The sequence below is a fragment of the Myxocyprinus asiaticus genome, chromosome 24 (genome assembly GCF_019703515.2).
Source record: "Myxocyprinus asiaticus isolate MX2 ecotype Aquarium Trade chromosome 24, UBuf_Myxa_2, whole genome shotgun sequence".
In the NCBI taxonomy this organism is placed as follows: domain Eukaryota; kingdom Metazoa; phylum Chordata; class Actinopteri; order Cypriniformes; family Catostomidae; genus Myxocyprinus; species Myxocyprinus asiaticus.
Window position 1 is genome coordinate 41,161,569 of NC_059367.1, and position 14,550 is coordinate 41,176,118.

A 14,550-nucleotide genomic window follows, 5' to 3' on the forward strand; every position below is an offset into this window, starting at 1 on the left:
GTAGTGTGTGATGGATGCCTGACTTTCGACACCTGGACAGGTGCGAAACGGGCATGACATGTCAACCGCCTATAGCTACTGGCTGTCTCTTTAGCTTTAAGAGCTTTTCATTCCGACATTGTAAATCACCACATTCTGATTCGTTTGGACAACACAACAGTAGTGGCATATATTAGTCAACAGGATGCTATGGCCAGAGAAATGCAAGTATGCGTTTCCCCCGGTGTGCCTCCTTCATTCTGTCATCAGCAAAGTCTGAGTGAAAATGGAAACAGTTCTGTAAATTACGCCGAAATGGCCCAATCAGTCCTGGTTTCTGGAGATGGTAGAAATACTAGATGGGCCTCCATGAGAAATACCGCTGAAGAAATACAGCAAACTATTGCGAGGGAACGCAAACTATTGCGAGGGAATGCAGAACTTATTGCGAGGGAACACAAACAATAGCAAGGGAATGCAAAACTTATTGCGAGGGAAGGCAAAACGTATTACTATGGAACGCAAACTATTGCGTAGAAACGCAGAATTTATTATTGCAAGGGAATGCAAAATTTATTGCAAGGACTATTGTGAGGGAATGCAAACTATTGTGCGGGAACACAAAATATTGCAAGGTATCCCAAAACTTATTTTGAGGGAACGCAAACTATTGTGTGAGAACGCAAAGTTATTGTGAGGGAACAAACTATTGCGAAGGAATGCAAAACTTAATGTAATGGAAAGCAAAATATTGTGAGGGAACACAACACTTATTACAAGGGAACGCAAACTATTATGAGGACCTTTCTAAAATTACATCAAAAGGATGTCAGTCTAACTGAGTAGACATCTGAGGGTGTGTTGAAACCATGACTTTCTGATTCACAAATGCTGAGTGTTGTTTTGATGTAAGGGACTGCCCATAAGACATATTTTCAGTTCTACTACCTGTTTTACCTGTATCCCATTTGCTCTCTTCTCTAAGAGAAACTCTTTGTGATCTTTTCATCTGGTTCTTCAAACCCACTGACTGAAAGCCCAGTAGGTGCATTTGACTCAATATCTCTCGCATTTCAAATATTTCTTGAGTATAAAATTTGGTTGCAGTTTGTTTGCTGCTCTATCAAAGGTCAATTTGTGGGCATCAGGCCTGGAAAACCTATCTTTAACTGGAAAAATTACAAAATCATAATCTTCCTCAGATTTGTTGTGTACTGGAACACTTGGGACATGACTATAGCTGAATTTCGCATTCCAGTTTTGGCACAGCTCATTTCCTGATTGTCTTTTGATTTTCTCTCTTGGAAGGACGCTATTGTTCTTTTCTCTTTCACAGACAACAGGCATTGTGGGAGAGAAAACTGTTGATGTGGATTTGCAGTTTCCTTGATGTTCCACAAAAATGACTGCATGTTCGCATGTGTTGAAGTGTAGCATCGAACAATGCAAGTGTTCTGACATCCATGAAGACTTGAGAAGCTGATGAAATGTAGAGGATGAAAGCTGTTCATCTTGCCTTTGAAACTTGAGCCCTTCCTCGAGAAGTTTATAAGCAATTTCTCCAGAATTCAAGCAGATTGGTTGTCTGTTGTTCTTTGAAATTGTAAATAATGAGGAATTCCCTGTGAAATCACTGTCAGGAGTCTGCCATTGCACACACTTGTGCTTAGCTACTGTGTTACAACTTCTGAGGGCTGTAGTGTCACTGGTTGTTGTATCTCTCCTGGCATACTTTGAGCTACTTGTGTTCTCTGAAACTGAAGGCATATCCTTGTTCCACACAGTGTGCTGAGGAAGATCAAAAGTGCAACCTGCTTCCTTGCTGTAGAGTTTTTTGTTGAAGAAAAGGCTCAGATCCAAACACTAGTATGGAAAGTCTGCTCAGCGGGGTGTTCTTGTTTGAAGTTGTACTGTCTTTTAAAGCATACAGAGGGTCCAGCAACTCATCTGTATTTTCCTCAGGTGACGACATGCTGTTTCTTGCTGACATCTTGAGCTTGCTGTCTCAAGACAGATCTGCTTAGAGCTAGCATAATTTTAAAACAATGTCTTATTCCTTCAGACCAATGAAAAGTGGGTTGATTTACACAGTTCATAGGAAAAGTTCACCCAATAAGTCACAAGTATAAAAAACACAATGTGCTTTAGCTAACAACACACAAACAATTATAATCTTTCATGTCTTTATTGAACACATCCCAATAAACATTCACAGTGCTGTGGAAAAAGTAACTGAACTTGAACACAAGTGAAGTGAACACATGTGGATTTAATAACTGGTTGATCATCCTTTAGCAGCAATAACCTCAACCAAGCTGGGGATTAGACCTGCAAAATGTTCAGAAGGAATTTTAACCATTCTCCCTTACAGAACTGCTTCAGCTCAGCCATATTCTTAGGATGTCTGGTTTGAACAGCTCTCGGGGTCATTCCACATCATCTCTATTGGGTTAAGGTCTGGGCTCTGACTGGGCTACTCCAAAAGTTGAATTTTCTTTTATTTTGAAGACATTCTGTAGTGGATTTACTTCGATGTCTAGGGTCATTGTCCTGCTGCATCACCCAACTTCTACTGAGCTTAAGCTGGTGCATACCCACCCTGACATTATCCTGTAAGATATCTTGATAAACTTGGGAATTCATTTTTTCCCTTGATGATGGCAAGCGGTCCAGGCCCTGAAGCAGCCCTAAATCATGATGCTCCCTCCACTGTACTTCACGGTTGGAATGCGATGCCCTTTTTTATGCCATACGTAGTGCTGCATATTCTTCCCAAACAATTCAACCTTACTTTCATCAGTCCACAAAACATTTTCCCAGTAGCGTTGTGCAGTGTCAAGGTGGTCTTTGGTAAATTTCAGGCACACAGCAATGTTTTTGTTGGAAAGCAGTGGCTTCATTCGTGGTGTCCTGCCATGGACACCATGCCTTTTTAATGTTGTCCATATAAGAAACTCATGAACATAGATGTTAACCAGTTCCAATGATTCCTTTAAGTCTTTAGCTGTCACTCTTGGGTTCTTTTTTTACCTCACTGAGCATTCTGTGGTGTGCCCTTTGAATAATCTTGGCTGGACGGTCACCTCTAGGGAGAGTAGCATTTATAGGAAATTTGTCTAACTGTGGATAGATGAATATCTAAGCTCTTTTAGATAATGTTGTAACCCTTTCCAGCTTTATAAAAAGCAACCATTTTGGATAATAGATCTTCTGAGATCTCTTTTTTGCAAGACATGGTCCACGTCAGCAGACGCTTCTTGTGAATAGCATACTCAAAATGTTGAGTGCTTTTTATAAGTCAAATTAGCTCTAAACCACACCTCCAATATCGTTTCATTAACCGGATGCCAGGTTTGCCAACTCCTGACTCTAATTGGCTTTTGTTGACGTAATTAGCGTAGGGGTTCACATACTTTTTCCAACCTACACTGTGAATTTTTCAATGATGTATTCAATATGTACAAGAAAAATACACTAATTTGTGTGTTATTAGTTTAAACAGATTGTGTTTGTTTGTTACTGTAACTTTTTTTTAAGACAAATTTATACATAAATGCAGGTAATTCCAAAGGGTTAACATGCATGTTCTTGCCACTGTACTCTAGGTCTTCTGTAGTCATACGACAGCTTTGTGTGAGAAACAGACTGAAATATAAGTCGTTTTTACTGAAAATCTGCCCCTCCACTGCAGCTTTTAAATCTAATTTATTGTGTATATTCAGATATGGCGTGTCAAGGTTTGTCATGCCAGGTTTGATGTCAGTGATGCCCAAATCAAAAATTCTAGCATGTCTTGTAACTGATCCCAACAAGGAACATTTAAATGAGGTACATATTCAAATTGCGCAAATGAGATTTGTGAGCTACAATGCAGGTAAAGATTTTCAGAGAATAATGACTTAAATTTCTGTTTGGTCCTCAAAAAAAAAAAAAAAAAAATAAAAAAACATATTGCATGGCTTTGGAAGTTTTAGAATATAGCACATGAGTTGTATGGACTATTTTTGTGGTGCCTTTTGTGTAACACTCACCATTCACTTTTGATGTATGGAAAAGAACAGCATGAAAGTTTAACTAAACATCTGCTTTTGTGGTGTACAGAAGACTTTGAGCAAAATTAAGGTCAGTAAACAAGGCATAACAAAATGGAAACATATTATCCATTTATCCACTGCAAAAAATTTAATTAAAAATCTAATCATTTATACTTGTTGTAGTGACAATTAAATAAATAAATAAAATCATATAACTACATGAGGATAATAAGATGGCAATTATGAAGATCATTAAGCTGTAGCTCTTTTGTGAAGTATTCATTTACAAAAATTACCCCCTTGGGCAGCATGTTATATTTGCTAATGCTTCCATTTTTTGTAATCTCCACCACATGATCTGTATAAATGAAACCTTCAGACTGCAGAGCACACATAGTGTGAGTTCAACAGATTACAAGCCGATTACTGTACAACCAACTCCTTGGAGCCAGTAAATGAACTCTTTTACCCTTTACAACCCTTTAAAACATTTTATTTTATTTTTACATTTTTTTACAAATGTGAGTGGTTCTTGTCCGTGGAAAACTACTGTCACTATTCTAGAGTGCTGCAATGTGTTTTTTTGGGTGTTTGCTTACCGGTCCAAATCAAAAGAGCCCACCCACATATTCTGGTCATTAGATATGGCTCAGGATTTATTTCCTTTTTATCACCCTACGAGCAAAAATCGTATTCATTTTCTAAAAATAATTTTACAGCTTTAAAGCTAACAAATAGCATTTGACCTTCAAGTCCCTTAAGTTCAAAACACTTATGAAATCAACAAAATAAGAGTGTCATACCACAGGACAGTAAAAATTATACCTTTAATGATCAAGTTAAAACTGTGATTGTTTTAAAATAGCATGAAAAGCAAAAACTTAGCTTCTTACAGACAGTTCTTCTCAAGACAGTCCTGGACTTCTTGGATTGTAGGTGCGTTAAGTCATGTCAGAAATATGGTATTTTCGAGTTAAGTGGGCATAAACACCACCAAAAGTGTTACGAGTTTAATACTCTGGATTTTCTTCAAGCCCCGTCTTTCCGAGTTGGGGGCGTGTCGATTTAAGAATCATGGTGGAGGCAAATTGTTATTGGTAATAATTCTGTTGTACTTGAGGATTTTGACTACGCAGTTTAATTTGTAGTAGAGCTGTCAAAATTAACGCATTAACGCATGTGATTAATTAAAGTTAATGTATTAATTTTTCTCAATCGCGGTTAACACATTTACCGTTAACACTGCATAAACCAGCATAAACACTGGTTGGAAGGCTGGAACCTTTGTGATGTGTCTACCTGGTGTCATTACACTGATGCACACACCACAAACACACACATCGGTGATTCATTGTCAGTGATAAGTGATGGGGAAAAGACCTCTTAACGCTATTTGATGTACAAAACAAACATAGATGGAACTTGTGACAGAAATCAAGTATTTTTCGGCACATTTTAATGACCACAGAAGCACGGCAAGTCTTAACTATCGATAAAAAGCAGAATGAGACATTTTTATCTGCAAGCACTTTTCATGTGGAGTTCAAAATGGCCCTGACGCGAAGCATGAATGCGGTTTCACGACTGCTGTAACAAAGCGGATAGCCACAGTCTCCTGGCAGACTAATATTGTGGAGGATGAGAGTTTAAGAGATTTAATGCCCATTGCAATAAAATGCAACTGATGTGTGGACTAGTTCTTTCAATTAGTCAAACTCTCACTTAGACTGTTTAAAGTTACTTGAATTGGTGCTATTTTAGAGAATTTCTATCTTTATACTGTGGAACACTTTGTTTAGAAAATGTTAACAAAGCATTATACTGTTACATATTGTTTTATTTTCAATCAATGCATTTCGACTGGAAAATAAATATATTTAGAGTCAAATTTCAGCAATTTAAAAATCTGGGATTAATCGCAATTAACTACGAAAAATGATGCAATTAATGGTGATTAAAAATTTAATCAACTGACAGCACTAGTTTGTATGCATTTTTTATACTGTTAATGAAGAATGGTGTTAGAACTTGCTAGAAAATAAGACTCATTTAGCTGGTTTATGCAGCAATAAGCGTTTGCAACAAAACTACATTTCCCATCATTGTATGTGGTCACACAAGAATGATAAAATAGGTAGATAAAGCATTAATTACACACCTAATGCGTGGCTTTGCTATTCATTTTGTTGCATTGGTGCTAAAAAGGGTTTTTGCATATGCTAGCATCTGAAAAAGAGAGAAAGAAATATGAAACTGCAAAACCGCTCATCACATCATATCATATTTACAATTTCTGACCTCATAAGTACGGACTTCCCAGGAGGACTTGAACACATCATAAATCAAAGGCTTTGTAGACACTGTAGACAATTTAAATTTGTCTACATTTTAAAAATTGTCTAAAAAAAAAAAAAAAAAAACATTTTCTCCATGGATCATATTTATACAGGTATCATCTTTTAAGACAGACCCCTATGATATAATGCCAGATGGACTGGGGACATACCAGGCTATATTTCTACATTCCGCTCAAAATTGCTAGATGAAATTGAGACATATAGAAAATGTTTATATTTGAAAATCATGAAATTGCGGATGTACTTTTATTTTAAAAAAATGGTAAAATCTTTTTTATGAAGGGACAGTGACATGATGTCACATCAACTGCCCCTATATCAATTTTACATCTACGGTGGCCTGTTTCCGGGCCAACATGTGCCTCGCAGCTGGGGACCAGTGACATTCAGAAGGCCCACTGGCCCTATTGGCCCAATCCAAAACCCATCCTTGACTAAAAACGTACAATTTCAAGCTTGTTTGATTTGCTGAGCAATGTCAAATAAATTTAGCATGACTTTGCCAATTCATTAAATAAAATAACTCTATAGTTTACTAGAAATGCTATAATTTATTAAGCCCAATAAGTTTATAATGTGACCATTTGAACTTTAATGCATCCAGCTAGTCCCCTGCCTGTGGTGCTGGGGAGGAGGAGTGTTTATGAGAGAAAACTCTCATAACGTCCTACAGTGAGACCGGCTTACCTGCAAACAACTGTGGCAAGACAATTTAGAGGGAGTACATGAGTTGATTGGCTGGCAGTTTATAAGTCAAGGACTTATCAGCTTGCATCATGAAGAGTGAACTTAAAATCAGTTCTTTCTTTTCTATCTGTGCTTTACTAATACTCACTTTTCAGCTCTGCAGGTCTGCATTTGAAGTGTCCTACTCGCTTTTCTGAAATGAGACAACCTCGATGACGTATGTGGCAGACAAATGCGACCTCCGGAGGAAAATACGTAGCTCTCTAATAATTTTAGTGGGGGGAGGGGGGTTACTGGAGGGTCTTGCCTAGGGTGCCAAATGGGGTAGGACCGGCACTGATTGCATCACTCAGTAATGCACTCCCAGCAGAAGAGATGACCACAGGGAGTGCAGGTAGAGTGTCTGCACTCCTCCAAACACAAGATACGGCATGAAGAACAAGATGATGACTGACTGCCTGGAGGACTGAAAGAGTGAAAGAGATAGAGAATGGATAAAGGTTAATAAAATCTGAGTAACAGAGTATAAAGTCTATTAAGAAAGTGCCCCTGATACTTCATGATACTTAAATCATTCTTAATGTACTATATAATTGGTGCTGTCTGTGTAGCGGACTACCTGGGGAGCAGGTTTCTGTGCTGTTTCCACTCCTGTCGAGCTCTTTTTAAAAGATGAATTACCACAGCTCTGAGGGGGTTTCTATTACAGCTGCTGAGAGAGTGACAGTAAATTTGGCATATTCTCCCATTTTACTATCTCAATCCACCGCTCTCTATTTTTTTACTCTTCTAGAAAGCCATTCAAATGTAATAGTGGATTCTTTCTTTTGGTCTTGGAGCAAATGGGTAAGTGAAAATATTTACTGTGATCTCTTATTCACTCTCATTCACCGCTGTCGAAGTTTACCCTGCAAACGTTTACTTCTGCGTTCCAAAACCCCAAGTGTGAAAAAGGTCTATTCGTCTGTCATTAAATAATGTCTTTTAATATCCTTTCTGTTCTTTACAGTAAGTTGTTGATAAAGAAAAAGCTACAAAATTTTAATTAAAGAATCTGTGCCACTCCACTCTCGATAATATGTGCTTAAATGAAAAAGCTGCACTGCCGATTTTCTTATAGAGACAGTATAATTTTAGCATTTGTTTTACATATACTGTAAATGTAAATACTTGTAAATAGTAAAAATGGTGCATGTAAACAATAAAAATGTAGGTCTAACATATATATATATATATATATATATTTATACAGTGCATCCGGAAAGTATTCACAGTGCTTCACTTTTTCCACATTTTGTTATGTTACAGCCTTATTCCAAAATGGATTAAATTCATTATTTTCCTCAAAATTCTACAAACAGTACCCCATAATGACAATGTGAAAGAAGTTTGTTTGAAATCTTTGCAAATTTATTAAAAAGAAAAAAAAGAAGAAAAAAAAAGAAAAAAAAAATTCACATGCACATAAGTATTCACAGCCTTTGCTCAATACTTTGTTGAAGCACCTTTGGCACCAATTACAGCCTCAAGTCTTTTTGAGTATGATGCTACAAGCTTGGCACACCTATTTTTGGGCAGTTTCTCCCATTCTTCTTTGCAGGACCTCTCAAGCTCCATCAGGTTGGATGGGGAGCGTCGGTGCACAGCCATTTTCAGATCTCTCCAGATATGTTAAATCGGGTAAAATCTGGGCTCTGGCTGGGCCACTCAAGGATATTCACAGAGTTGTCCCAGAGCCACTCCTTTGTTATCTTGGCTGTGTGCTTAGAGTCGTTGTCCTGTTGGAAGATGAACCTTCGCCCCAGTCTGAGGTCCAGAGTGCTCTGGAGCAGGTTTTCATCAAGGATGTCTCTGTACATTGCTGCATTCATCTATCCCTCGATCCTGGCTAGTCTCCCAGTTCCTGCCACTGAAAAACATCCCCACAGCATGATGCTGCCACCACCATGCTTCACTGTAGGGATGGTATTGGCCAGGTGATGAGCGGTGCCTGGTTTCCTCCAGACATGACGCTTGCCATTCAGGCCAAAGAGTTCAATCTTTGTTTCTCATGGTCTGAGAGTCCTTCAGGTGCCTTTTGGCAAACTCCAGGCGGGCTGTCATGTGCCTTTTACTGAGGAGTGGCTTCCGTCTGGCCACTCTACCATACAGGCCTGATTGGTGGAGTGCTGCAGAGATGGTTGTTCTTCTGGAAGGTTCTCCTCTCTCCACAGAGAAATGCTGGAGCTCTGTCAGAGTGACCATCGGGTTCTTGGTCACCTCACTGACTAAGGCTCTTCTCCCCCGATCGCTCAGTTTGGCCAGGCGGCCAGCTCTAGGAAGAGTCCTGGTGGTTCCAAACTTCTTCCATATACGGATGATGGAGGCCACTGTGCTCATTGGGACCTTCAATGCTGCAGAAATTTTTCTGTACCCTTCCCCAGATCTGTGCCTCGAAACAATCCTGTCTCGGAGGTCTACAGACAATTCCTTGGACTTGGAATTCCTTGGATATATATATTCAAGTTGACACACGAGTTTCCAAGTTGGGACATTGGAAGGGGCATGTCATCATAAAAGATGATAGGAAGTAATAATTGGGCAAAATAATTTCAGCTTCTGTAATTTATTTAAATAATATACATTTGTTTTATATGACAGTCAACTAATGACTCACCCTTTGTGGTTTGTTTTTATGCAAATTAATTAATAATAAGTTAGATACCATGCATGAATAAATCATCTATGTCATTTATAAGTGATGCAGGTTTATTCACTAATGTTTATTCACCGGTGCAACAGAAAAAATTGCTTTTGCCATCGTTCATTTCGTAATTGTTTAAGTTTGGCTTCTTTCTATTTTGTTTCTCACTTGAATGCGTGACATGTCATTGTATGAGCTTCCCAGGTTCACTTGAAGGCAGCATCACTTACTTTTTCCACAGCACTGAAAATGTTTAATGATGTGTTCAGTAAAAACATGAAAGATTATAATTGTTTGTGTGCTAGCTTAAGCACATTGTGCTTTGTCTACCCTTTTTAATGAAGATGAGATCACATTTTTGACCATATAATGTGGAAAAACCGCTAATTCCAAAGGGTTCACATAATTTTTCTTGCCACTGTATACAGCTGAAGTCAGAAGTTTACATACACTTTAGCCAAATACATTTAAACTCAGTTTTTCACAATTCCTGACATTTAATCGTAGAAAACTTTCCCCGTCTTAGGTCAGTTAGGATCACTACTATATTTTAAGAATGTGAAATGTCTATGAAATGATTTATTTCAGCTTTTATTTCTTTCATCACATTCCCAGTGGGTCAGAAGTTTACATACACTTTGTTAGTATTTGGTAGCATTGCCTTTAAGTTATTTAACTTGGGTCAAACATTTTGGGTAGCCTTCCACAAGCTTCTCACAATAAGTTGCTGTAATGTTGGCCCATTCCTCCAGACAGAACTGGTGTAACTGAGCTTGCACATGCTTTTTCAGTTCTGCCCACACATTTTCTATCAGATTGAGGTCAGGGCTTTGTGATGGCCTCTCCAATACCTTGACTTTGTCCTTAAGCCATTTTGCCACAACTTTGGAGGTATGCTTGGGGTCATTGTCCATTTGGAATATCCATTTATGACCGAGCTTTAACTTCCTGGCTGAAGTCTTGAGATGTTACTTCAATATATCCACATATTTATCCTACCTCAAGATGCCATCTTTTTGTGAAGTGCACCAGTCCCTCCTGCAGCAAAATACCCTCACATCAAGGCTTGCAAGCCTCACCCTTTTTCCTCCAAACATAACAATGGTCATTATGGCCAAACAGTTACATTTTTATTTCATTAGACCAGAGGACATTTCTCCAAAATGTAATATCTTTGTCCCCGTGTGCACTTTCAAACTGTATTCTGGATTTTTTATGCCGGTTTTGGAGCAGTGGCTTCTTCCTTGCTGAGCAGCCTTTCAGGTTATGTCGATATAGGACTCTTTTTACTGTGGATATAGATACTTGTCTACCTGTTTCCTCCAGCATCTTCATAAGGTCCTTTGCTGTTGTTATGGGATTGATTTGTACTTTTCGCACCAAACTACATTCAGCTCTAGGAGACAGAATGCGTCTCCTTCTTGAGTGGTATGATGGCTGCATGGTCCCATGATGTTATACTTGCATACCATTTTTTGTACAGATGAACTTGGTATCTTCAGGCATTTGGAAATTGCACCCAAGGATAAACCAGACTTGTGGAGGTCCACAATTTTTTTTGAGGTCTTGGCTGATTTCTCAGATTATTCATGTCATGCACAAAGTAAAGTCCTAAATGACTTGCCAAAACTATAGTTGCTAATATGAAATCGGTGGATTGGTTAAAAAAACGAGTTTTAATGACTTCATCCTAAGTGTATGTAATCTTCTGACTTCAACTATATATATATATATACACACACACAGTATTGGCCAAAAATCTTGGCACCCTTGGTAAATATGATCAAAGAAGCCTGTGAAAAACAAAATCTGCATTGTTTATCCTTTTGATATTTCATTCAAAATATTCACAAAAATATAACCTTTAATTGAAATAAAACATTTGAATGACTAATTTAATAACTAATATTTTTTTCTCCAAAATACGTTGGCCACAATTATTGGCATCCCTAGAAATTCTTATGAGTAAAATATATCTGAAGTATATTACCATTTATATTTTAAATGTTTTAGTGCACCTGGGTGACTAGGAACATGAAATTGTTCAACCATGACTTCCTGTTTCACAGGGGTATAAATATGAGGTAACACACAGGTCAAATTCCCTTAATCATCAATCACAGTGGGTTAGTCTAAAGAATATAGTTCTGATGTGCGGCAAAAGGTTGTTGAGCTTCACGAAATGGGAAGTGGCTATAAGAAAATAGCCAAAGCATTGAAAATGCCCATTTCCACCATCAGGGCAATAATTAACAAGTTCCAATCAACTGGAGATCTTAAGAATTGACCTGGAAAAGGACATGTCTATATTGTCTCCATGCACAGTGAGGAGGATGGTTCAAGTGGCCAAAGAATCTCCAAGGATGGAGAATTGCAGAAATTAGTTGGGTCTTGGGGTCAGAAAGTCTCAAAACAAATATCAGACATCGCCTACACCACCACAATTTGTTTGGGAGGGTTTCAAGAAAAAAAAAACGTCCTGGTTACTTGCGTAACCTCCGTTTCCTGATGGAGGAAACAAGACGTTGTGTCAATGTAGTGACACTAGGGGTCACTCTTGGGAGCCCGAGACACCTCTGGTCTTTGATAAAAGGCCAATGAAAATTGGTGAGTGGTATTTGCATGCCACTCCCCTGGACATACGGGTATAAAAGGAGCTGGTATGCAACCACTCATTCAGGTTTTATGCTGAGGAGCCGAGACAAGGTCCGGCCATTTCAGCGGGTAGTTCAGCGTTGTGGCAGGAGGGACACAACATCTCGTTCCCTCCATCAGGGAACGGAGATTACACAAGTAACCAGGATGTTCCCTATCTGTCACTCATTCGACGTTGTGTCGATGTAGTGACACTAGGGGTCCCTATACAAAATGCCGCAACTGGCTGAACTGTGTTACGTGAACTGGCGGTGTGTGATGGGCAGACAACTGTGTGCTCGTAGCCAGCACACCAGGCCGACAAGTAACCTCCCCAAACATAGTTATGAGTGTCGAACGGCCCATTGGGGACAAGTCAACTACCCAAAAGATAGAGACAGGCTAACCTCTTTTCCTCTTCTTTTTTTCCACTCCCTAAAAAACAAGGGGGATTATCCGACTGGGCCGCCAGGTCTAGTCGGGGGGTGTCCCTCCCAAGGGGAGGACACCGCGGAGACCACACCTCGCCCAAAGAGAGGGGGGGATATTTAAGTGGAAAATACATCACATGGTCTTGCCGACCATGTGGAGAAGTCTCATGGTAGATCCTACCCAATGGGGGAGGAGTTAATACAAACATGGAGACTGTGGCAGAGGGGGCTCTGCCCAAGGAAGATGCAGTTTGCCAACAGGGAAACGAATTAGTGGAAGATATACATCGCATGGGGTTACCTTACAGGGAATCACCACATGCAGAGCACCTACCCCAGAACAGGGCTTTTAGTTAGCATGTGTACTGACGTTCCGTGTGTGCGCCGCTCTTTTAGAGAAATATACTCTTTCAGGAAAATATACTCTCTTTTTTCTGCCGTAGCGCCCAGGGGCGTTCTCTGCAGTGAACCAGTGCAGAGGAGGGAGAAGCCGCTGAAATGCACTGTCAGATCCAGCAGAGGTGAATAAACAGTCATGAGAATTCAGCTCAGTGAGCATGACTGTTCGGCTCCAAAGAGAAAATCTGAATGAGTGGTTGCATACCAGCTCCTTTTATACCCGTATGTCAGGGGAGTGGCATGCAAATACCACTCGCCAATTTTCATTGGCCTTTTATCAAAGACCAGAGGTGTCTTGGGCTCCCAAGAGTGACCCCATTGAAAATTTGTGGCATGAACTGAAGAGGAGAGTACACTAACATGGACCTCTGAATTTGAAGGATCTGTAGAGATTTTATATGGAGGAATGGTCTCAGCCAGTCCCTTGCCAGGTTTTCTCCAACCTCATCAGGCATTATAGGAGAAGACTCAGAGCTGTTATCTTGGCAAAGGGAGGCTGCAAAAAGTATTGAATAAAAGGGTGCCAGTAATTATGGCCAATGTGTTTTGGAGAAAAAAATGTATTTAATAATGAGATATTTCTCCTATTTCAGTTGATTTACTTCAATTAAAGGTTCGATTTTTGTGATTTCCTTGAATTTTTTTTATGAAAGATCAAAAGATTTTTTTTCACTGCTGTTTTTGCTCATATTTACCAAGAGTGCCAATATTTTTGGCCACAACTGTACACATTTTATATTATATATAATACATATCAATTTTTAAACATATCAGCTGATTAATCAGTTATCAGCCACTTTCAGTTATCTTTCTTTGACTTTCTCTTTTGATTCTGAACAAGCATCTAAATCGTTTCATGTTTCAGTTTTGGCGCCAATGGCTCCATAGTCACTTTTTTTAGTCTGAAGCCCTCATTATGTTAATCCTTCAGTGCCATTGTACCATGGTATTACAATTTGATATCTTGGTACCACCAGAGTGCTTTTTTAAGGGATGTAACAAATCATCTGCTTTTTTACTGTACTTTATTAAGGCATAATGTACAGTCAGCTGGTAGTTTTCACAAAATAAACCCTGATAGGGGTTTGTATAACCCTGGAAGTGTTTATTTTTTCAATAATCATCGGCTGACAGTACATTATCCTGCTTATTACATGGCTACCTTCCAAACAAATAAATAAATGGACATGAAATATTGAGATGCTCTGAAAATTATGTTATAATGTGAGAAGAAAAAAATAAATACAACTGAATTCCACCTCTGGTTTCAAATTATTCTTAGCTTTCTTGTAGAGATCACAGATTGATAGCGATGTAGGAAATATGACTCGCTATGAACCCAGATG

General features: G+C 38.9%; 1 protein-coding gene across 1 annotated transcript; it reads right to left on the reverse strand.

The window, feature by feature from the left end:
* Positions 1 to 7,402: 7,402 nt before the first annotated feature.
* LOC127414683 (uncharacterized) lies at positions 7,403 to 12,026 on the reverse strand (the record flags this gene model as incomplete). Its single annotated transcript, XM_051652868.1, has 3 exons — positions 7,403 to 7,523; positions 7,765 to 7,769; positions 11,982 to 12,026. Coding segments are annotated over 3 exons (171 nt in total), but the record flags the coding sequence as incomplete, so codon positions are not given.
* Between the last annotated feature and the right edge of the window lie 2,524 nt (positions 12,027 to 14,550).